The sequence below is a fragment of the Vigna unguiculata genome, chromosome 9 (genome assembly GCF_037176805.1).
Source record: "Vigna unguiculata cultivar grain cowpea cultivar isolate G323 ecotype 2 chromosome 9, ASM3717680v1, whole genome shotgun sequence".
Taxonomy (NCBI): domain Eukaryota; kingdom Viridiplantae; phylum Streptophyta; class Magnoliopsida; order Fabales; family Fabaceae; genus Vigna; species Vigna unguiculata.
The window spans coordinates 27180255-27206051 of NC_140800.1; the positions used below are offsets into that span (position 1 = coordinate 27180255).

The 25797-nt window shown below is 36.2% G+C and overlaps 3 protein-coding genes and 1 long non-coding RNA gene across 4 annotated transcripts; 2 read left to right on the forward strand and 2 right to left on the reverse strand.

The window, feature by feature from the left end:
- Positions 1 to 5933: 5933 nt before the first annotated feature.
- ERD1 (Clp ATPase) lies at positions 5934 to 11844 on the forward strand. Its single transcript, XM_028047200.2, has 12 exons — positions 5934 to 6924; positions 7321 to 7481; positions 7575 to 7804; positions 7929 to 8037; positions 8148 to 8278; positions 9413 to 9514; positions 9603 to 9884; positions 9975 to 10069; positions 10162 to 10456; positions 10575 to 10808; positions 10952 to 11185; positions 11323 to 11844. Exons 1-12 carry the CDS (start codon positions 6254 to 6256, stop codon positions 11617 to 11619), a joined length of 2841 nt encoding a protein of 946 aa, XP_027903001.1. The 5' UTR covers positions 5934 to 6253; the 3' UTR covers positions 11620 to 11844.
- A 720-nt stretch (positions 11845 to 12564) lies between these two features.
- FRI (FRIGIDA-like protein) lies at positions 12565 to 17121 on the forward strand. The gene is made up of 3 exons (XM_028048163.2): positions 12565 to 13597; positions 15819 to 15994; positions 16092 to 17121. The coding sequence occupies exons 1-3, from the start codon at positions 12700 to 12702 to the stop codon at positions 16881 to 16883; spliced, it is 1866 nt and encodes a 621-aa protein (XP_027903964.2). The 5' UTR covers positions 12565 to 12699; the 3' UTR covers positions 16884 to 17121.
- On the reverse strand, positions 14389 to 15819 carry LOC146883833 (uncharacterized). Its single transcript, XR_014984638.1, has 2 exons — positions 15390 to 15819; positions 14389 to 15273 (listed from the first exon to the last, which is right to left on the reverse strand). It is a non-coding gene; the product is annotated as an uncharacterized LOC146883833 (long non-coding RNA).
- Positions 17122 to 22810: 5689 nt separating the features above from the next.
- LOC114163585 (uncharacterized) lies at positions 22811 to 24759 on the reverse strand. Its single transcript, XM_085666734.1, has 2 exons — positions 23619 to 24759; positions 22811 to 23517 (listed from the first exon to the last, which is right to left on the reverse strand). Exons 1-2 carry the CDS (start codon positions 24757 to 24759, stop codon positions 22811 to 22813), a joined length of 1848 nt encoding a protein of 615 aa, XP_085522860.1.
- Positions 24760 to 25797: the final 1038 nt, after the last annotated feature.

A 25797-nucleotide genomic window follows, 5' to 3' on the forward strand; every position in this document is an offset into this window, starting at 1 on the left:
CTATGTATGGCTGGCTGGACAAAGCAATAAAGCTTTTGATGAAAAATCATGAGATCCGCCTAATACGCTCCATTCCCAGAAGTGAATGCAACAATCAATATTATGAATTTATTTCATGCCTTTGTATGGCTGAACAAAGTAATGAGCTTTTGACCTCAAGAAAATCATGAAACCTGTCCAAATTGGTTCTGCTTCATTCCCAGAAGTGAATGCAGCAATCAATATTATGAATTTATTTCATGCCTTTGTATGGCTGAACAAAGCAATGAGCTTTTGACCTCAAGAAAATCATGAAACCTGTCCAAATTGGTTCTGCTTCATTCCCAGAAGTGAATGCAACAACATTTGATTTATATTTTCATGATCTTGATTTTGGACATGGTTATAAAGAAAATTTCAAAGACACATTTTGTCACCAGAAGTGGCACAATAATGTGAAAAAAAAGGAAAAGGAAAATGTGAAAATATTGACAAAAAGATGAAAGTATATATTATCATTACGGTGGTAAAGGCCATTTGAGTTGTACTTATTGTACACCAAAGCATCTTACAAATAATGAGAAGAACATAGAAACACAGTTTGCTTATGAAGATGATGATTCTGATTATGGCCATATGGATGCTACTCATCTTGATATTGTTATTTTCTTTGCTAAAGCAAATGAAAGCATTGATCACCTAATTGATTATGAGAGTGTTGAAAAAAAAAATCTCATATTGATGTTTACGTTTATATGAAAAATGAATGTTTTGCACTAGTACTAAAAGATATGTGTCTTATTGATTGTGCAACAACTTATATAATTCTCAAGAGTAATAAATTTTTCTCTTGTTTGATAATGTGAGACATCGATGTTAGTATTATTTATAGTATTACAAATATATTTGAAAACTCTAAAAGAGCTACTATACTTCTACCAAGAAGTTGAATAGAAACTTATTAAGTTTCAATGATATTTGTCTAAATGGATATTATATTGAGACAAACAATGAAAAAGATATGAAATATCTTTATATCTCTATGATTGAGTTGAAAAAGAAAGTGTATTGGAGAAATTATCAACATTCTCTTATAGTTTGTACTACAAGTTTATTAGTACAATTTAAATGCATGTCATGGTAAACTAGAAGTTTACAAATCAAAATGATTGTCTTGTTTGACATGATCATTTATTATGATGCGAAAAAAAAAGGGTTGAAAAACTCATGTGAACACGTTTGAAGCGTGGTAGACCTATTGGTTCCAAAGATAAAAACTCTTGAATGAGAAAGGGGGCTAATATGCAAAATAACCTAATCGAAAAGGTTGAAATCCCAAAAGATTCATTTGACATAATTAATGGTTCGGTTCCAGAAGAACCTCAGGTACCTGAAATGGTTGAAAATGATGAGATCTCAATAAATTATGTCATGAATCATATAATATGGAACCAAAATGAAGTTAACATTGACGAAACTTTTACTTATAACATAGCGATGAATGCTATGAATGACAATGAGGATCAATAAGTAATGATCATTGAAGATTGTTGGCGAAGAAAAGATTGGCCAAAATGAAAATATGCAAAGAAGCATAATTATATTTGTTTGCTAAACGAAAGGTTTTTGGACATATAGTTCGCACACCTGAAGTTGCGAAACCCGTTGGGTACATATGGATTTTTGCGCAAAAATCAAATTAAAAATGATGAAATTGTTAGATACAAAGCATAATTGGTTGTTCAAGGTTATTCACAAAACCTTGTATTGATTAGTGAAAAAGCATGTTCACTAGTATTGGATGCAACAACATTGCAATATTCGATTATCCTAGTTGCACAACAAGGTTTGCATTTACATCTAATGGATAATGTTACAACCTATTCGTACGATTCTTTTGAGAATCATATTTATATGAAAATCCCTGAAGGATTTTATTTGTCCAACAAGACAAATTCTAAAGAGGGTTATTCAATAAAATTGAACATGCTCTTTTATTGATTAAAGCAAGGATGTGTGTGGTATAACCATCTTATTGAGTTCTTATTAAAATAAGGATATGGAAATGATCCTTTTTGTCCTTGTATTTATATGAAAATATTAGAAAATCAATTTTTCATAATTATTGTTTATGTAGATGACATAAACATCGTTGAAACTACTAATGAGCTCACAAGGCAATTGAAAGAATTTGAGATGAATGATCTTTGAAGGGCAAAGTCTTGTTTGAAATTAGAAATTAAGTATTTAAATAAAAGTATTTTTATACATCAAGAGGCTTATATGATTAAGGTGCTTAAAATGTTCTAAATGGACAAGTCATGTCCATTATGCACTCCAATAGTTGTGAGGTCGTTAGATGTTGATAAAGACTCTTCTTAGACCTCAAGAAAATGATGAAGATCTTCTTGGTCTAGAAGCACCATATCTTAGTGTCATAGAAACACTAATGTATCTTGCGAATTATACTCGATCTAATATTGCATTTGCTATGAATTTGTTAAGCAAGATATAGTTCTTCAACTACAAGAAGAAAATGGTTTGGAGTAAAACATATACTTCGTTACTTTAAGGGTACTACGAATATGAGCTTATTCCATCCAAATGATTCAGATTCAGACCAATGGGTTATGGATATGCATGTTATTTTACATATTCTTACAATGTCACAATGGTTGATCACAAACAAGATGTTTGTTCACATGTGGTAGCACAATAGTTTCATGAAGGTATATGAAACAAACCATAGTAGCAACATCGTCTAATCATACAAATTACGAGGAAAGTTGTGAATATGTTTGGTTAAGGTTTATAATTCAACATGTGCAAGAAACTTGTGACTATCCCCGAGAAAGATGGAATCAACAACCATATATGAAGACAATAGTGTATTGTTCAATTGAAAGGATGATATAGATATCCAAAAATTCGTTCATCTGAAAATATGACAAGTCTATTTGTAAAGTTTTTGCCAAGAAAAACTTTTGAGCAAATGACTCACAAATTCGGACTCACCTTAATGATGTAAGTTTACATGAGGGGGAGAAATAGAATATGTGATGAACAATATTGTATTAAAGAATACAGAATGTTGTACTCTTTTTCCTTCACTAGGTTTTTTTATCCCAAAGGGTTTTTCCTAGTAAGGTTTTAACGAGGCACATTCTTTATCAATGGACACTCAAGGGGGAGTGTTATGAATTAATGATTGTCCATTGATTTGATATATTTACTCGTATGATTCATTACTCTTTATGGTAAATATTTGTATTAACTAAGTTGATTTGTTTCCTTTATAGATTACATATTGTATCTATAAATAAGACTCTTCCTATCAATAATAATACACAAACGAGTGGCTTCCTATTCTCTATTCTCTATTGTTTCTTCTCTATTATCTATTATTCACTTTATTTCATAACAAGAAATATATATATATATATATATATATATATATATATATATATATATATATATAGGGTTACTTAATTAATTGTGAATATTTTAATAATTTAAATGAGGATAGAGATATGGCGGGGACGAATATTATGGCGGGGATATATTCATCCTCATCCCCATACCCAATTGAAAAAATCGGGGATTCCCCATACCCATACCCAGTCAATGCGGGAATTTCCCATCAAAACGGGGATGGATTCGGGCAATACCCACGAAGACGGGTTTATTTGTCATCTCTAACTCTAGAAGCTTGCCTCCAACCATCGAAGCACCAGTTATTCTTCACCTTAATCATTGATATTTTCAGTTAATCACGCGCATGAGTGTTTTGTTTGTTATGTGTGAACTGTGCAATGAATCCATGTTTAAATGTGTATGAGTAGCTTCCCATTGGTATTGTCCACAGATGTCGATGAAACTGGCCAAAATGGATGTCGACATCCGGTTCTGGAAATTGAACAATGGATGTCGACATCCGTTTCATATTATTTTTTTTATTTTGTGGCACCACAGATGTCAACATCCGTTTCACAAATTCTTGAAGCGGATTTCGACATCTATTTCACAGAAAAACAGAAAAAAATGAAACAAATGTCGACATTCGTTTTACAAATTCCTGAAGCGGATTTCGACATCCGTTTCACAAAAAAACAAAAAAAAATAACGAAACGGATGTAGACATTCGTTTCCCAAATTTCTGAAGCGGATTTCAACATCCGTTTCAAAAAAATAAAAGAAAAAAAAATAACAAAACAAGGACAACTGTTGGGAGCTTGAATCAGAGATAGGGACCACTGCAAGCTTGAAGCACAGACAGGCAGAGACCACAAAACAAGAGGGACCAGATTTCAGAAAACACAAAAAATTGTGGAAGAACAGAAAGAAGAAACGGAACGTGTGAAAATATTTAGGGGTGCAGTTCTGCATATATAAAAAGAAAACACTGATGGTCGCAATAAATTTCATTTACATTGCTTTCACCCAACCTGACAGATAAAAATTAGTTATGGTCAAAAAGATAATTATTGGGGATACAAGAGAAGGCTTGTAGTTCTTGGGAGAAACCCCTTTCCTTGACCTCCTCCGGTAAGTTTGATTTTCTACCAAAAGAAAATTTCACATTATTACTATTATTCAATTCAACATTAATAATTTAATGTCATTTTATATCTTATACCGCTTCTGCTAATTTCTTTTTGTATTATCTGAAATATAATTGAGGACATAGTGATCCAAAATGATGGACCTTAACCACACGATTTGATACTCACTTGGGTTCCAATTCTACGATAATTATGTTATGTTGAATCTAATTCAAGTGAATATAACCAAAAAAAAAAACTAAAAAATCATCATAAATTGTGATTATAATCATCACTTTGAATGTACTTTTATGATATTTTCTCTCCCTTTACTCATGCGTTGGATGATTAGGTTTTCTATTATTAATTTTCCATTCTTTCCCTTGTGCCAAAGTTTTTAACCGATGTTAGACCTATTAGAAAGTGTACATATCCATTGTGGTCCTCCAAAGATATATGTGGCATCACATCAGTTCTTCACTTATAATTTCATCAAATTGGTCCTCTAAAATGACATAAAATTTGTCTGTCACTGTCATGTTTTTTGCTATCAATTTATATAGAAGGAACCACAACATGTTTCTCATCAAAATTGGTTCTTTGCTCATCATTGGAGCAACTCACCAAAGCTGTTAGCAAGGGGACCTACATATACCAACATATAACTCAACTCATTTTTATACATACAGTTTTTTTTTTTCAATTCAAGTAACACTAGCTATTATATATATACAACCACAAGAAACTTTTCAGTGTTTGTTGCAGCTACAGTCTAAAAGAAAGTCACGTTGATTAGTTCATGAATAACAATGTCGAACAATCTTTTATTTATCAGTCTTTTTAATATACCTGAAAAGGGGCAAGCAAATATGTGAAAAGGAACCTTTTTTTTTTTTAGCATGGTACACAGAACTTGTGTTCAGGTCAGGGACACGTATGTTATTGGTTGTTGGAAAACGTCCCTGTTACTTAGGCCAGAGCATCTCTGTTTTTGGATCCTAACAATCTCGGAACGTTTTTGGTGATTTCAAAATGTTCAAACGTAGATTCTGGGAACTTCTTAAAACGTGGAAAAGTCACCCTCTAAAGTCTGAACCTGTGATTCCAATGCAACCCCTCATTATTTTGACCATGATGTTACAGAAACAGAAAACAAAGCAAAATTTGATCGCGTATCCCACTATTTGGAAAAAAGAAGAAAGCCAATGTTAATCAGAGAGAAGTGAACTTACATTAATGGTAACACAAGAAGGGAACTTGGTTGATTTCAGAAGGATCCAAGATATTTTTGAATTTAACCATAATTGTTTTGAATGATTAGTATTTGTAAATTGTAAGAAAAAACAACCTAGTTGGCGGCTACAAGAGAAGTGGTTGCGGGAAGTCCAGGTACGCTGACCTTTTGATGTTGCTTTGTGGATGGATGAAAGCATTAGCCTTTTCCCAACCGAGAAAGAAAGAAAAGTTGGCTTTTGCTCTTTCTTTCTCTCTCTCTCTCTCTCTCTCGGTGACGTGTCCGCCATTCTCACTCCATACCTTCCTTCCCCGTTCTTCTTTCCTTCTTCTCCAACCGAAAACAAAACGTAAGACTAAAATAACATTAAAAAGGTTCCTTTTTCTTAGTCTTCCACGAACCCCCCGTGATCTTCGCCTCACTGTTACCATTCATTCACACGTAACCACATCGGAACTCACTCACTTCATTTTTTGACGGCCAAACCCAATCCTAAACCATGCAAGTTTCCTCGTCCTGGTTCGGAACCTTACCTTGCTCACACGTTCGCTCCCTCCCTCTGGAACCCTGTTCCACCTCAACCACATGGCTTTCCGCTGCCTCCTGCACCCACTCTCCTTCTACTAACGTCTTATCCACGCGCCCTCGTCCACAACCCTTCACTTCTCTCTCCTTTCTCGTCTCCCAGAGAAAGGGCTTCACGCTGACCTCGCTGGCACCGATCAGAAGGACGAAGAAGAGAAGAAGAGCGTTGCGTGTTTCCGCTGTGTTCGAGCGCTTCACGGAGAGAGCGATAAAAGCCATAGTCTTGTCGCAGAGGGAAGCCAAAGCGCTTGGAAGCGAATTGGTTTACACGCAACATCTCTTGCTGGGGCTCGTGGCTGAGGAGGATCGCTCTTCCGACGGTTTTCTCTCGTCTGGTATCACTGTTGAGAAGGCGCATGAGGTTGTTCGTGGTCTCTGGCATCGGAACACTTCCGCTCGTGGTGGGGCTAGTGATGATGACAAAACAAGTGCCACGCAGGTTCCCTTTTCCGTCAACGCGAAGCGAGTGTTTGAGGCTGCGGTTGAGTATTCAAAGTCGCTGGGACACAAATTCGTTGCCCCGGAACACATTACTGTTGGTTTAGTTAAAGTTGACGATGGAAGTGTTAGTAGGGTCCTTTACAGGTATAATTCGATACCATGGATTTATTGTCCTGAGATCTTTTTGTTATGCTTGGATTTTCAGTTCTTGATATTGTGAAAAATTGCTGATAAACGCTATTGACATGACAGTAATTGTAGACATGAGATTTTAATTTATGGTTGCATTCATGATCACAAGTCTTTATATGGTACTATATATGCAAGATCTATGTTTAAATTTTAAAACGCGTGTAACTATAATCTTTTACAACATAAAACTATATACAACCTTCCATGGTCCTCCTTGTGGTTTCTTTATATTTGACGTTGTAGAAAATTGCAGACAAATGTGTTCGACTTTATTATGTGCAGAATTGAGTACGTGTAGCTATAATTCTTTTTGCTATTGATGTTGGTAGTATACAAATATGATTTCAGATTGGGGACAAATGGACACCAATTGGCAGCTGTGGCATTCTCTAGATTGCAAAAGGAGATTGCTAAAGACGGTAGAGAACCTAATACGCTGTCCAAGGGGATGCCTAACAAATCGATTTCTAGAAAAGGTTCTGATGGTGGAGCCTCTGGCACAACAGGAGGTAAGAAAATATATAAGTCTGGTGTTTTGTACTTTTGTGTTTGAAGGATGAGGACTGAGAAGAGCTTTTTTGTCATCATTTTCTGGTTGTCAGAGGAGAGTCCTCTATCACAATTTTGTGTGGATCTCACTGCCCGTGCAAGTGAAGGACAAATTGATCCCGTTGTTGGCCGAGAAGTTGAAGTTCAGAGAATAATTCAAATACTATGCAGGAAAACAAAAAGCAATCCCATTCTTCTTGGTGAAGCTGGGGTTGGAAAAACTGCTATTGCGGAGGGCCTGGCACTTCGCATTGCAAAGGCAGATGTTTCTCCCTTTTTATTGGTACGTGTATCGTGTATCGATACGTGATTGATGTTTCTAAAGCTTTTCTTTTTTCTACTCTGCCCTTTGTCTATTTCGGGGTGCTTTGTGCATGTGATTTTACTTTTTGCTTTGTGTTCTGCAGACAAAACGTGTGATGTCCTTGGATATAGCCATGTTAATGGCTGGAGCAAAAGAAAGAGGAGAGCTAGAGGAACGTGTTACAAAGTTGATAAAAGAAGTAATAAAGTCAGGTGAATACTGTAATATAAAAGGATGTACAAGAGTTAGATGAACATGAACACATGCTTGATGTGCTACAAGAGGATTGTTTTAGCTCTCACTGATTATTCTCGAAATGCAGGTGATGTCATTCTCTTCATTGATGAAGTTCATATACTTGTTCAGGCAGGAACAGCTGGGAGAGGAAATAAGGGATCTGGCCTTGACATGGCGAATTTACTCAAACCTGCACTTGGAAGGGGTCAATTTCAGGTGATTATTAGTTAATTCTATTCTGAATGACGCCCCAAGATAAACACGTTTTCTGTTTGAGTAACGTATAAGATTAAGGTTGGAGATCAAAGTATGTGGTTAGTAACTTAGTACTTACTCCATATCTACATACAGGTGTCCGACACCACCCTTTCAAAGTTATTTTACTGAATAAGGTTATTAATTTACGTTTGGAAGCTGCAATTCAAGGTTGAGATTAGTAAGAAAGATGTCTTGATGAAAATTTGGGAAGTTATCATACTTGTTGTTAGACTACCTTGGATCATATCATATGTTCTCTTGAATGAATGGCCATGAAGTCCACTTGGAGCTGCAAGAAATATGAATCATAAGAGTGTTAGTTGTTAAATATCTTGCTTTTCAGTAAATTATGGAGTCAAAAGGGTATATGTATAGATAATTTCTTTTTATTAACAGAGCAACCTGTTACTGAAATGAGGGAAAAAGTTGTTTGTTTAATTATCCTTGAGTCTCTCCCTCAGTTTCTCTAATTTCCATCTGACTGGGTCCTGATAGTTTTTATCTTAGATGCACTAAGGATTGGATAATATGAACATCTTGTAGGAGACATTTGTACCAAGTTTAATGAACTAGAAGGTAATAGGGATGGGAGCGTGTAATGCATGGACTAGGCTGGTTGATAAGAATTTACAATTCGACTCGTTCATAAAGTCATGAGATAGCGAAGCTTTTTCTTTTTCAAATTTTGTGATTTATGAAACCTCTCTGATCGCTATTGTGCACTTGAGGGAACCATCGGAAAGATTATAATCATGAAGTTGATATAATTTTCCAAGGATCATAATTCAACCCCCTCCCTGGAACTTGTGGCTTTTCCTGCCACCTTTAGTCAAAATTATGGTAGCTAATTATGCAATTACCAGAAATAAATATATTCAATAGTGTTAAGACAATGTTGGTGCTGCGGATGGGGCTGGAGCTTTTTCTTGGTTGATAAGTGGGAGCATTGAATAACCTATTTTCTGTTGATAAGCGGGATTGTCATTGCAAGATAATCCTTATTTTCTTCATAATCAAGAGTTATATTACAAGATATACGCACACCATAGCTTGTCTTCTATTCATAGTGCAATAACTTCATCTTCTTTGCAGTGTATTGCCTCAACCACCATAGATGAATACAGACTTTATTTTGAAAAAGATACAGCGTTGGCTCGACGATTTCAACCTGTTTGGGTTGATGAACCGAGTGAGGTTGTACTCCATATTTTATGTCTACATCATTATGTGCCATTCTAATCATAATTTGATTTCTTATTAGACTACATAATTCAATATATAGGATGATGCGATTAAGATCCTTACGGGCATACGAGAGAAATATGAGGCATATCACAAATGCAGATACACAGAAGATGCTATAAAGGCTGCAGTTGATTTGTCAGCAAGATACATAGTTGGTAGGTATCTACCTGATAAAGCTATTGACCTCATAGATGAAGCAGGAAGCAGGGCTCGTATTGTAGCCTTTAGGAAGAGAAAGGAACAAGAAACTGGCATTCTTTCTAAGTTGCCAGCTGATTACTGGCAAGAAATCAGAGCAGTCAAGTCCATGCATGAAATGGTAACGACATTGCTTCCAGTATTTTGCTGTTGCCTGTATCAGTTGCTTACAGTTTTAATTTAAGATGACATTTCTTTCTCACTGGTTCAGGAGAGCAAGCTTAAATACTATGGCGCTTCCAACATTGACGAAAACAATGAACTCATACTGGATTCATATTTATCTTCTACAACCACGGATGATGAGTATGTTACTTGATTTCATAATCAGAGGGCATTCTTTTGTGTGTGCCTGGATTTGATTTCTGAGTGGCTAACACGTATTGTTTTGTCTTTAGACCAATAGTAGTTGGGCCAGAAGATATAGCTGCAGTTGCTTCCCTCTGGTCAGGAATTCCTGTGCAGAAGCTGACGGCTGATCAAAGAATTCTTCTGTTAGACCTTGATAATCAACTTCGCAAGCGTGTGATTGGACAAGAGGAGGCTGTTGCTGCCATTTCCAGAGCTGTGAAGAGATCCCGGGTTGGCCTCAAGGATCCTGATAGACCAATAGCTGCCATGTTATTCTGTGGTCCTACCGGGGTTGGGAAAACAGAACTTGCAAAATCTTTGGCTGCATGTTACTTTGGATCGGTAAGAAATCACAAAATATACGTTAAACAATAATAATTAGTGTTAATGATCTGAAGTGATTCCATTACCACTTACTGTTCATCTTTTAATAATTAACCTTTCATGTAAATTGTTTCAGGAGGCAGCCATGGTACGATTAGACATGAGTGAATACATGGAGCGGCACACAGTGAGCAAATTGATCGGATCTCCCCCAGGTTATGTTGGTTATGGAGAGGGTGGCGTTCTAACAGAAGCTATTAGAAGAAAACCTTTTACCCTGTTATTGCTTGATGAAATAGAGAAAGCTCATCCAGATATATTCAACATTCTTCTTCAAATTTTGGAAGATGGTCAACTTACTGATTCTCAGGTTTGTGAATGTGGATTGTCAACAGGATTTCTGATGCAGAACTTTTTTCCTTGAATTTCTATTGCATCAATGTAATGTGAAGTTTATCATGTTGCTGGTGTCCTAAAGTTGGTGTTTAATGTTTGTAAAACTGGTTCAAACAGGGTCGCAAAGTTTCATTTAAAAATGCATTGGTGGTAATGACTTCAAATGTGGGGTCTAGTGCAATTGCTAAGGGTCAACACAACTCTATAGGTTTCTTGGTTCCTGATGATAAAACAACGTCATACAATGGCTTGAAATCGATGGTAATTGAAGAACTAAGGACATATTTTCGTCCAGAATTGCTCAACAGGATAGATGAAGTGGTAGTGTTTCAATCCCTTGAGAAGTCACAGGTTGGTGAAGTTTTGGTTGTGATTTTTATTGTGCATATTTTAGATGATGTTTTGTTGGTGTAACTAGAGGGCCGTTTTATAATGAATAGTTTTGCTACTTTTGAAAACGTTTTGAAACTTTAAGGATGTTGTGACAGTTACTGAAGATATTGGATTTGCTTCTTGAAGACATGAAGAAAAGGGTGTTGTCCCTAGGAATCCATGTTAAGGTTTCTGAAGCAGTGAAGAACCTTGTTTGCCAGCAAGGGTATAACCCAACATATGGTGCTAGGCCTCTGAGAAGGGCCATTACATCACTGATAGAAGATCCATTGAGTGAGGCATTTCTTTTTGGAGAGTGCAAGCCAGGTGACACTGTCCTCGTTGATTTGGATGCTAATGGTTACCCTTTTGTTACAAATCAGCTTGATAAGATTGTCAACTTATCTGACTGACACAACCCATGCCCGTAATTAATTACTGTACAGAAGCAGAAGTATATGATAGGTATACATACACATAATATCACAAATGTTTTCTCTTTCGTAGCATAGCTATTTCATTCTTATGAACCACCACATCAACCAACACATTATTCCATGTAAAACTTTTGTCCACAAACATTCTATTCAAATTATATTCATTTATAAAAACCAACCATACATGCTATACTTCAACAACTTCGTTTCTGTTTGCATGATCAAAATATTGTCCAATTTTATCATTTCAATTTATTATCTTCATCATTTTTATATATGTAACCACAATATTCAATTTAAACCATTAGTCTCAATATTTACACATCTTCTATTCGCAATTCTAATATTTCTTTTGCAATTTTAACCCACTTAATTTTTATCTAATTTATTATTTTACATTTTAATTAGTTAAATTATTTTTCAATTATACCTTTCAATAAATATTGTGGGCATATGTTCCAATTATACCAAAATGGAAATAAAAAAATGTATGAAAAATTGAGTATTGAAATAAGTTGCACTTTTTGCTAGAAATTGAAATAAAATAGAAATTAAAAGTTAAAGATTTTAAAAATTACAATTTTTCTAAAAAAATTTGACCTTTTTTCTGACTTTCTTTCGGTCCCTATTGCATCGATATAAGTTAATTCTCTAATTTCAAAAATATGTAAACGTAGTTATTTTACATTTAAATTTAATATTCAGAGATAATTTTTACCATTATAAAATAAAAAAAAGACATTTTAAAAATTTTGAATATTGATTCATCAATGTTAAAAGATGGGAATAAAAATAATGTTTCTCTAAACATAAAGCATTAAAACCACCATTTTTATACAAAATGAAATAAATAAATTCTTTTTACTTATGGGCCCGTTGCGAGTAACATGCATAGGCCCATCCCTCTATAACTACACGCACCTTCCTTCTACTGGATCACGCCACGATTTTATCACGTGATTGCGTTCCTGCGGTGCCACCGGAGACTGGAATCAATTTTTCTCTTCCGCGCAAATTCTAGGGTTTTGCTTTTCATTCTCAGCCCATTTCCACAGCATGGCCACCACTGAGAGCCTAACAAACGGACTACCTTCGCTGCCACCGGAAAACGAAAACGACGCCGGAGACAAATTAGCGAATTCGGTGAGCCAACTCAACAACCTCTCCATTGCCATACAAACCTTCAAGAGCAGGTACGACGAACTGCAGAGGCACTTTGATTTCATCGAACAGGCCATCAACGCAAGGACGAAGGAACTCCAATCGTCAGGGTCCAACGCCTCGCCAAATGCGAAAGAAACAACCGAAGCCATCGTCTCTCGATCAGAGACTGGTAAAACGGATTCCAATCCGAAGCCAAAACCTAAGGCGGAAGAGGAAGAGGAAGAGACAGAGAAAGGGAAAGTAAAAGAAGAAGAAAAGGAAGAGGACGAGCTTCTTTCGCTTTGCAAAACGATGAATAGCCGCGGCCTGCGTAAATACGTGTTATCGCGTTTATCCGAGACGGCGTCGCTTCGGGAACAGGTTCCCGTTGCGCTGAAGAGTTCGCCGAAGCCTTCGAAGCTCGTGTTTGAATGCATTGGGAGGTTTTTCCTCCAGGGAAGCAAAGCGTACACGAAAGACTCGCCGATGATTCCAGCAAGGCAGGTTTCGGTTCTGGTTTTGGAGTACTATTTGCTCTCTGGACGTGTTGGTAACGAGGAGGAAGTGGAGGCTTCGTTGAAGAAAGAGGCCGATTCGGCCGCGGTTGCGTGGAGGAAGAGGCTCATTGTTGAAGGGGGTTTGTCGAAGGCCTCTGAGATTGATGCCAGGGGTCTGATTCTGTTCGTTGCTGGCTTTGGGATTCCTGCTGCTTTCAGGGATGAGGATATATGCAACTTAGTGAGTGTTAGCAATAACAGAGAAATCTTCGATGCCCTGCGCCAGTCTCAGCTCTTGCTTAAGAGGGTTTCAGGTATACATTTATATGCATTGTGTGCTTTTTGTGAATGCAGTAATCATAGTGATAGTCTGATCAATATGAATAAGATATTGTGCTTTACTGCTTTGTTGATAAAATTTGAAAGTTGTGACAATGCTAAGAAATGGAATGATTTTGTTTCCGTCATATTAGTCAATATCTATGGTTTCCATTGGGGTTTAAATTGTCAACAAGCTAAGGTGTTGCCTTGATTACTTGTCAGATCAGAATACTGAAAGAAATTAAATTGTTTTCTTTGCCTAAACTTGAGTGGCAAGGCAGTGTAAATGGCATCTATAGGTAAAGTAGCTTTAGCTTCTTCCATTTAACGAGACTCAAAGTGGATGAGATTTTTTATAGACAATGTGAGACTGTTTGTTGACAGTATACTGTTTGCAATCTTTTTTGGTTAATATTTGTATTAGCTTTGTATTTTCGCAAAAATAAACATCTTCTGAATATTATCAACTGCATATTTCTCTCACATTTTCTTTTCTATTTTTCTTCTGATAGTAAAAGAAAATCATCGCCCAAACTACTAATTATGATCTTTAGATTTTGGCATGGATTTTCTTGTTGTTTAAAATACGAGGGAGTATGAGACATTGGTCTGTTGAATGGTGGAAAATAATATGCGACTCACTGACACTCCACCCCATGACACCTTTTCTTGCATCATAAAATTGTATTGAAAAATTTGTCAACACCTTACCAATTGTAACATCCCATTTTAGTAGTATAATACTAATAAAATAAGACATTTCATTACAATATTCAAATGTAGGTTTTACGAAATAAAAAGTATATTAATATAGTCCTCTTGAGAGTTTAGACTATAAAATTATACCATTTATACAACAACAAAAACTTTAAAGGTATTCCTATACTAAACGTACATCTACTCATATATCTGTTGCAAGCTCACAACTCTTATCATAGACTTCTCATCTGTTAGAGCTGTCTTTAAACCTGCATCTTCATTTGCTCCCACCAAAATGGTGATCATCGCAAAAGAAGAACAAAACAAGGTCACAAAGTGCAAGGGTAAGCTAGTTTACAAAAGGGTTATCCTAAAATCATTTAAATCATATCAATTATAATTCATACATGGGAAACTACAATCAATTCACATAAGTGCACACAAACAGTTGACACTAAACTTAATTATTTGGATACATGCATTTGGAATCAGAATTAAAATTCTACATTCTCGCTTAAGCTAGATCTTTCTCGCTTGGGCGAGACTGCTTTTGCTTGAGCTAGAAATTCTTGTTTGAGCAAGACTGATCTTGCTTAAGTTAGGAATTCTCACTTGAGCGACAACTCAAACAGAGAACAAAGTGACATTCTACTATTCTCGCTGAATCTAGATATTTCTTGCTTGGCCGAGACTTATCTCGCTTAAGTTAGAAATTCTTGCTTAAGCTAGAATAGCAGATTTTCACTGATTTCATCATGCAAAACCAAAAATCCCAAACAAAAACAACACAACCTCTTCGATTTAGTGCACTCATCAATCCAACACATCAAGATGCAATCAAATACCGGGATAAACAATTTATTTCGAAATTTAACAGAAGAACCTAGCTTCCCTTACCTCAAACGTAGACCAAAATTGAAACAATGAAGAACCCCCAAGATGATTTTCAAGTTGCAAAACCCCAATCAACCTAAAGAAACCAAAATGACGGAAATACAGTGAAGCATGAGGCTCTAATCAGAACTCAAGTAGAGATAAACACCCTCAAACAGACGAAGGAGACGAAGGTTAGATTTTTCAACTTACGCAGATGAAGAAAACGTTTGGTTTGATTTGAGGAGGACTCCGCAAAGATCCCAAATCTGGCCTCAGTTTCAAGAAGAGAGAAAAAATGAGCTGTTGTGGGGTGAGAAAAGCAAAGAGAAAAGGGTAGGACAGTGGCTGGGAAGTAGAGAAAAGTTGAGAGAAAAGGATGGTGAGGAAGCTGAGGGGGTTTGGGAGAGGGAACTACCTTTGCTCTTTTCTTTTTAATGAGCACACATATAGTAAAAGAAATGGGTTTTACACCAATCATCAATTATTGAAAATGAACATACCCTTTAATTTCATTGCCCTCCTAACGGTCCTCGTCCTCTTCCTCAATCAGGCATGTTGGCCTTAATGATTATGATGAATATGTTGTTACTTTCTACTCTGAAAAGTTGTTTTCTCATTTTTTATTTATATTGGCCACAGATATTGCAGATGGGATGATAAGAAAAAACATGGTTGTTAAAGCTGTTGATTTGGCTTATAGCTTTGGGCTTGAAGAGAAATATTCTCCTCATACAGCTCTGACTTCATTTCTACAGAAGTCTGAAGAAACTTGGAAGAAATCCAAACAAGATGCAAATGATTTTCCTAGTGCGCTGGTATGTTATAGCTGGTTTCCAATATTTATTATAGTGAGTGTTTTTTTTTTTTTTCATATGAATATTAACATTATTGACACATGTTGATATTTCACAGAAGCAAGCACATGAAAAATATTTAGCTGCTTTGAAATCTGTAGTGAACTGTTTGGAAGGCCACAATATTGACTTTGTAAAACTTCTTCCTGGGTGGGAACTTAAGGATAAGATTATCAACTTGGAGAAAGATATTAGTGATATCAATATAAAAATTGAAGAGAAGTCAATGATCAAGAGAAAAGTAGATAAAAACAACTCATCTAACAAAATGAAGGTTCCAGAGGCTAAACGAACAAGGTTTGGTGGAAGAGATGCGTCTGTGCTATCACCCTCAATCGCGGCTTTGCACGAGCAAAGGATTGTAAGTCGTATGGATGGAAATAGCTCGTATGAAGGTTCATTGGCAGCGCATTTGCTGGACGGTAGATCATATGGTTACCCAAATAGTTATCTCAGTGCAGCATCCATACAACTTGGATCTGTTTCGGATTCGTTGGCCGAAAAATATCTTGGAACTACAGTTGCAGCAAGTGGGGCTAATATGCTTGGAGGAGGTATGGGTGGTTCATATTCTGGGTATCAGGGGGATATGATAAGAGATAATGTTGGGACAGTGCTAAACAGCAACAGTTATAGATGGCATGGAGTTGGGGAAGGGGCATCGTTGTCTCATGATAGGTCAGTTGGGCAGAGTTTTGTGGGGCAATCTACAGCACTAGTAAATAATTTGTATGGGAAAACATCTCAAGAAGGTTTTGCAGGAGTGCCAGAGCATCTCTCTATCGGTGCTTCAAGTCGCACTGGAGCTTCTGATTTGTATAGCTTCGCTGATGGTGTTTTCGATTCATAGTCATTCCTGGGTAGTAGAGTTCTCCAAATTACTGTTCTGATCATGCTCTACAAATTGTATGATGTTAATTTTGTTCTCAACTTGCATCTAGCGTTTATAGTGATAGCCATAGCTACCATATGTTCATTTTGAAAGGTATTTACTCAGCCCTCACCTCCCTAAAAATATCCTCGTTGCGAGGTGGCCATGTACAGTTCTTATTTGTATTACTCCCGAAAAAAATCACTTTAACGGCTCAGTGAGGCTGTATGGTCTATTTTTAATCTTTCAAAGTTTTCAAAATTGACTAAATGGTAGGTAAAAAGGAAAATTCTAGTGTTTCATCGGTAAAAGTCTTCGAGTTCATTTTATTTTCTTATAACGATGGTTTTACAGAAATTAAATCTAAATTCAAAGTATGGGCGGGCGGGGCAGGGAACTAGCTCCAATCTTCTAATATAGGTTAGATGATGATTTTATATTTTAGTTTTTATTCGATTTGGTTCTCTAATTTGGTATTCTGTATTATATGGGTTTGGTTTCTCTGCTGTATAATTTAGCCAACGAAGTGAGAAAAAAAAGAAGTAAAGGGGTGGTTTTCGACAATGCGAGCCGTCGGTCGTTCACTGGCGGGATTCCTTTATCTTCACAAATTAAAGTACTGCATCTCTCCACCATCGAGCCTCCTCCTTTGAAACCGACGCCTCTTCCGCTACTGGCGCCTCTTCTTTTTGTTTCTGGTTTGTGGAGACTGCCACCAGACTTTTCCAAATCATCACATGTTTTTCTCTTGTTTTATGGTTTATGGAAGTTTTAGTCAACTGGGTATAAAAGTAAACCTCTCTTTTCTTTAGCAAGCCATGGAACAAACTAACATTAACATACTATGTTTCCATAGTTTTGTTTTTTTTTTTCTAAAAAAAAAAACTATATTTGGTGAACTTTCTTAATTGTGGAGTTTTTATTAACTTATATTCATCTTGGCCGTTTTTGGTATGCTTTTTCTTGTGGTTTGATGTGATAATCGTTATCTTCATGTTATAAAGCTCGAGTTTTTCCTCTTTCTTTTTTTTTTCATAGTTGTGTTATGAAAAATAATTGGTCGATTAAAGTTTAGTCTAGTTTCACAGCATTGTGTGATCAAGTAACTAAGTTCACATTATAGGGAGCGGAGGCATATAATATTGCAGCAATAAAGTTCATAGGTGCAAACACAGTAACCAATAATATACATGGATAATGATAGAATGTCCCCTTTTTTTGACCCCGAAGTTACCCGCCTACGTGGTAGTCATTATTTTAATAATTTTTAACCAAACGGGAGCAGAAACGCGTGAGAGAAGGTGGAGTGAATGGTGAGGTTGTGATACACGCGCAAGAGAGGAAAAAGGAAAAGTTAGAAAAACATAACTTTCCTTTGCGGTTTAAACTAAAGGCGAGAGTGCGGCGAGAGTGTGGATTGCTGCCATAGCTTCGTGCGGAGAATTGGAAGCCCTAATTTGAAGTGTTCTTCTTCTGCAAATCAAAGGGTGCTTTGGTATGTTTTACTATCCGATTACAAACCCCTATTTTTATGATGTTCTTTCCCAAATGAAACCACTATTTTTGTGATGTTTTTTCGGAACGAAAAAGGAGCAGCTTATGGGTGTAATTGAGCAGCAAGAACATGATATTCGTGAACTTGGTGGAGCGATTGCTAAATTGAAATCAACTTTGGCTGAGAGGGAAAATATAAGTAAAGATGAATTTGTTTCTCCTATGAATTTGAATGAAGTGGATGTTCCAAGTGAAGCTGCAGAAGACAGAAATGCAACGAACAGGGATATGTACGTGCGTATGAGGAATGATCCACGGTTACGGTTCAAAAGCCGTGTAATCCAAACTCCGTTCGCAGTTTATAGTCGGAAGAAGAAAAGGATACCGAAATAGTTGTTGGAGTATGAGCAATATGTATGTAGTTTGTTTTGTTTGATGGAAATGAAATATCATTTTCATTTGTTTAATTATAAGAACATAGACATTTTCATTTTCATTAAGTTGTGTACAATTCTATTTGTTGTGTTTCTGTTGTGTTATGGTGCAATTAATAAATAATGACTTTTCTAAAGTGTTTGTGGTGTTATGTAGTGCATTTATTTAATAAGTAAATTGTGTAAGTCTGTGGTACAAAATTCATATCTCATAAAGACAGTTATTGAATTTTAAGAATTGCTGTGTTGTGGGATTATGGTGATGGAATTATTTGTATGACCATTCGATTGTGTCGAAACCCTATTTCACGTAATAATTCAGTGTAAAATCAGTTGCAGTACTAGCAGTACAAAAAGTTCAACGTAAAAAGGCAGTTATGAAATCACAAAAGGACACTTGATTATCGAACCAGAAAAGTTGGTTTTTAATTCAATCTTGAATTCCAATTACTTATTTAAGTAGTTTGGTGATGATTCATGGTGATGGAATTATTTGGATGGCCATTCGATTGTGTCCAAACCCTATTTCACGTAATAATACAGTGTAAAATCAGTTGCAGTACTGCATGTACAAAAAGTTCAATGTAAAAAGACAGTTATGGAATCAGAAAAGGACACTTGATTATGGAAGCAGAAAAGTTGGTTTTTAATTCAATCTTGAATTCCAATTACTTATTTAAGTAGTTTGGTGATGATTCATGGTGATGGAATTATTTGGATGGCCATTAGATTGTGTCCAAACCCTATTTCACGTAATAATATAGTGTAAAATCAGTTGCAGTACTGCATGTACAAAAAGTTCAATGTAAAAAGACAGTTATGGAATCAGAAAAGGACATTTGATTATGGAAGCAAAAAAGTTGGTTTTTAATTCAAACTTGAATTCTAATTACTTATTTAAGTAGTTTGGTGATGATTCATGGTGATGGAATTATTTGGATGGCCATTAGATTGTGTCCAAACCCTATTTCACGTAATAATTCAGTGTAAAATAAGTTGCAGTACTGGCAGTACAAAAAGTTCAACATAAAAAGGCAGTTATAGAATCACAAAACGACACTTGATTATGGAACCAGAAAAGTTGGTTTTTAATTGAATCTTGAATTCCAATTACTTATTTAAGTAGTTTGGTGATGATTCATGGTGATGGAATTATTTGGATGGCCATTCGATTGTGTCCAGACCCTATTTCACGTAATAATTCAGTGTAAAATCAGTTCCGGTACTGACAGTACAAAAAGTTCAACGTAAAAAGGCAGTTATGAAATCACAAAAGGACACTTGATTATCGAACCAGAAAAGTTGGTTTTTAATTCAATCTTGAATTCCAATTACTTATTTAAGTAGTTTGGTGATGATTCACGGTGATAGAATTATTTGGATGGCCATTTGATTGTGTCCAAACCCTATTTCACGTAATAATACAGTGTAAAATCAGTTGCAGTACTGCATGTACAAAAAGTTGAACGTAAAAAGGCAGTTATAGAATCAGAAAAGGACATTTGATTATGGAACCAGAAAAGTTGGTTTTTAATTCAATCTTAAATTCCAATTACTTATTTAAGTAGTTTGGTGATGATTCATGGTGATGGAATTATTTGGATGGCCATTCGATTGTGTCGAAACCCTATTTCACATAATAATACAGTGTAAAATCAGTTGCAGTACTGCATGTACAAAAAGTTCAATGTAAAAAGGCAGATATGGAATCACAAAAGGACACTTGATTATCGAACCAGAAAAATTGGTTTTTCATTCAATCTAGAATTCCAATTACTTATTTAGGTAGTTTGGTGATGATTCATAGTGATGGAATTATTTAGATGGCCATTCGATTGTTTCGAAACCCTATTTCAAGTAATAATACAGTGTCAAATCAGTTTCAGTACTAGCAGTACAAAAAGTTCAACATAAAAAGGTAGTTATGGAATCAGAAAAGGACACTTGATTATGGAAGCAGAAAAGTTGGTTTTTAATTCAATCTTGAATTCCAATTACTTATTTAAGTAGTTTGGTGATGATTCATGGTGATGGAATTATTTGAATGGCCATTCGATTATGTCGAAACCCTATTTAACGTAGTAATACAGTGTAAAATCAGTTGCAGTATTGCATGTACAAAAAGTTCAACGTAAAAAGGTAGATATGGAATCATTAAAAGACACTTGATTATGGAACCAGAAAAGTTGGTTTTTCATTCAATCTGGAATTCCAATTACTTATTTAGGTAGTTTGGTGATGATTCATGGTGATAGAATTATTTGGATGGCCATTCAATTGTGTCGAAACCCTATTTCAATCTGTGAATGGCCTTTAATCAACCAACAACTACGCCAACAAGAGAGCGCCCAACCAATGAATCGAACGGTACCCACCACTTTCCGCGGAACCCGCCGCCTCCAACAACCCAAAACACTCTCCACAACTCCGCTATCCGCTTCCACTGCGACCCACAACATCAACCTTTATGGAACGATAGCCTTTTGGGGAAGAGAATGCCTTGCGATTCAAATGCCTCTGTGCTTGCTTGTGCGTCTCTGCTCCAAGAAGAAAGTTAAGAGGAAGAAACGAGGGAAAACGCGCAACCGAATGCGTTTTTTTAAAAACTTTATCCAATTCAAAGCGCGTGCACATCACGCTAACTTTCCTTTGTCGCTGCCTCCAATTGTCGTTTAGTTTAAAATTATTAAAATAATAACTGCCACATAGGTGGGTAACTTCGGGGTCAAAAAAAGGGGGCATTCTATCATTATCCACTATACATTTACATGTGCTGAAGGAAAAAAAAAACTCAAAAGAACTGTGTAAAATACAAAGGAAAAATAAAATGCTAAGAACTGATAGACTTTGAAGATAACAAGCACCTGTAACACATTATTTCATTTGAATGCATTTAAAAAATAGAAAAAAGAAAAGTAGGTTGCATTTAAATGCATCATTAACAGTAAAATATATTTTATTAAATTTTAAAAAGTGGAAACGACACTGTTTGACTAACTAGCAGACACACTCAGTAATTTTTTATCCAGTAGAGAAACTAAACTCGTGCAGAACTCAAAACTCAAATAATATGTCTTAAGTGAAGAAGTTAGGTAGTGATGTATATAAATCTTTCACCCTAGACAATGGTGCCTTTCTTTCACTCCCAATGTTAAATTTTTTGTACATTTCCATGTCACTGAATTAAGCGAAATGATGGTTTTTTTTCCATTCTAGGCAAATGACTTTGGTTTATTACGGATATATGCAAGTTTTTAAAAAATTACAGAAGTAGGAAAAACGTTTTGGGGGTGCACGTTTTCGTTATGAAGAAATCGTGTAGTCCCCATACGTTGTTTGGTCAGAATTTGTCAACAAGCGAAATCGTGTGGGGGGTGGATGATCTTCAAAGGAAATCGTTGGGGGGTGCACGATTTTCAAAGGAAATTGTTGGGGGTGCACGTTTTTATATGAAATCGTGGGGGGGATACGTTTTTCATTCAGTAATCGATTACTGTAGGCTGTAATCGATTACTGCATGTGTTGCTGTTTTCTGAGTGTAATGTAATCGATTACAGACGAAGTGTAATCGATTACATGGTTAATGCATTTTGTTCGAGTGAATTGTAATCGATTACAATACCATTGTAATCGATTACAGTCCAAATTTATTTTAAAAAAAGGTGATTAAATTAGAATTGGATACAAAGGCGAACATAATAATTTGTTATGATTTTATAAAGTTTTTTGGTCCATAAAAGAATAAAGTATTTGAACTTGTAGTTGATGAAAGCATAAGAAATATTAATGTTCATAGAAATTGTCTTAGTTTTGACATTGTAGAAAGAAGAAAAAAACATTGAAAATTAAATTAATTGAAATAAAAAATGTACAAATTATTGGCGAAATGGACATTGTCCCCTATGGTGACCCTTAGTGCGAGAATAAGAGCATTTTTTTGGCTTATCCGTAACGGGTTGATCCATTTCGTTATGGATCCTAGTCGTTGTAGGTTGTCCCGAAAGCCTTACGCCTAGTTTGGGGGTCTAGAGTGAAATTAGGACCTGTATATGTTGACCAATAGTCCTCATTTCGCAGGGGGTGGAATTGGACTTGATAAGCCTTATTTATGTTATCAAGGGTGTAAACTGGATCGATAAAATTTGAAAGTGGCATATGACCAAAAGAACAAACAGCTATGACGTGATGACAGGGTAATCGACTAGCTTGGAAGTGACCACAATCACACCACCAATCGTTTAATCTGATAGTGAATGAGATTGGTTTTGGCCTATAGTGATGGGGGCTCGATATCTCTTGCACCTCGAATTCTGAATTATCTCGATCGTAGCGTTGAACATGACAATATGCAGATTTCTGTTGATTTTGTTGGAGCAAGGTTGTGACATCTTCTGGATATTGATGGCCAGCTCTTAACATAGAGTCTGCCTTTAAGCCGCGTTCAACAAACCAAGCATTTATGTTTTGAAATGTAATTTTCAATAGTGCACAGATAGGTAATGAGCGAGCCCCCTTAAGCACAGAGTTCATGCACTCCGCCAAGTTTATTGTCATGTGCGTGTACCTGTGCCCCCCATCATAAGCCTGAGACCACTTATGTAAGGGGATTTTATCAATCCAAGCTACTGCTTGTGGGAATTGGAACCTTATAGCTGAAAGTTTTGCTTGCACGGTAGGTTGTTTGACTTCATAAGTTGTGAAAGAGAAATATAAAATGAAAGGAAAAAATGTTATGTATAGGAAATATTTTGTGCATCTGGAATTTAAAGTTAGGAAAACGTCGTACCCAAGTTAATGAATTGTTTCTTGAGATCGGCATTTTTAAAGCGGTTGTTGAAGTTGGAACCCAGATGACGTATGTAGTAGACAGAGTGAAGATTGTCTGATTCCCAGTCAACCTCTTCCGATCGTAGGGCTGACAAAATTCCCTTGCCTCTATCAGTAATTAGGTAGAGATTTGGCTGAGGAGTTACATGCTCTCGTAGTAGTTGAAAAAACCAAATCAATGCCTCCTTTGTCTCACCTTCTACTATTGCAAATGTCAAAGGAAATATGTTTCTATTTCTATCCTGAGCAATTGCAATTAGCAAGGTGGCATGATATCTGCCTGTTAAAAAGGTTCCATCCACTTGAACAACAGGTTTACAATACTTAAAACCTTCAATGCATGGTCCAAATGCCCAGAAGCAACGTTCCATAATGTATGTGGAACTTCCATCCTCAGCATCAATATTAACTAGAGGACCGGAAAGTTGAAAAATTGTCCCAAGATTGGTCTGTTGGGCAGCTAGTAACCATCTGGGAACTTCATTATAAGATTGGTCCCAATCACCATACTCCATTGTAATTGCTTTCTCCTTCGCAATCAATGCTCTTCTATATGTGACTGTGTATCCGTAACGACTTTTGATGTCAGCGACCAAGCTTTTGATGCGAATGCTTGGATTTGTGCGGACCAAATGAAAAACAATGGAAGCAATTTGGGTCAAATCTAGATTGTAGTGATCTTGTGACATTAATGTAGGGAAACACGTATGTGTACCATCAATGGACTTGATTTCCCAATGATGTCGGATTTTACTATAACTAGCCCTCAGACGCCATTGACATCCATTGTTGTAATGGATGCATCGTGCAACATAAAGATGCGGTTTTGATTCTACCACATTGAAGCTGTATCCATTAGTGATGTGATAATGGTTGATGGCAGAGACCGTTGCCTCTTTAGAATCGAATTGCATTCGTTCTTGTAGTTCGACTTCCCCATAGGGATTGTAATCCATAGGAGGAATCGGGACAATTTCTTGATCGTCTGCATTGTCTTCATAAAAATCATCGGAAGTAAACTCTTCGACAATGTCTGGAATGATAGGTTCGTCATCGATCGGATTAGACGAAGAAGATCCTCCATAATTCCACGAACTCATTATGAACAGGTTGGTATGGAAGTGCAGACCCGAATATTTTAGATCGAAAAATAGATCAGGATATTTCAGATGTGAAGCTTGGTATGCAGAGAAGTTTTGATAGGAGAAACAATGGTAGTGTGGTAGAATATATAAGCGTTTTAGTCAGTAGAATCAAATGGAGTGGGTTGGAGTGCAAAAGGAGTGGGTAGGGGGTGCGAAAAGAAAAAAAATAATTTTTTTTAGAAAACGTGCACCCCCCACATGTTTTGATAAAGAAAACGTGCCCCCCCACACGTTTTCTATTCAGAAAACGTGCCCCCCCACACGTTTTCTTTTCAGAAAACGTGCCCCCCATTACACTTTCATTTGAAAAACGTGTACCCCCATGACGTTTTCTTCTTACACTTTTTTGATTCTCCGATTCGACGTGATTCCTGGACTGCTGCAGCTGCCATGATACTATTACAACTTCACGCTTCTGCACTCACAATAAATCACGCTTCTGCACATTACTATTGAAAATAATGCATCCTTTTTTGTTGTGCATGATACTATTCACAATAATGGTTTGATTGGAAATGTTTCTGCCACCTGCAAATTTGAAAAATAGTATGAGATTCTCTGAAAAAGTTATTATTATTGAAGAGAAGGTTTGTGTGGTGAATAGAAGAAGCCATGTGGTGGTGTGCATGGAGGTGTAAGAAAATAGGCTCCTATTTTTTAGACAGGTGCTTTGCTACGTGAGAGAGAGAAAAATGAAAAGTAAGGCATGTGAGTGAATAGTGTGGTGATGTAGTTTAAATACCCATATCAGGTGCAACATTCACATCACTGAATACTTCATTGCCTTCCCATTGTAGTTGGATTTGCAGCGTATCAAAATTAATTTGTCCTCTGTTAGTCTAACAAGTTCGGTCAATTTTATGATAATTTGTTTTTTGTTTGTTTTGTTAGTGATTAACTTGAAATGATATTATGTTAATATTTTTATATACTTTTACGTAGTTTATTATGGCTCAGAACAACAACCTGCCAGCAAACTTGTCCGTGTTGCGT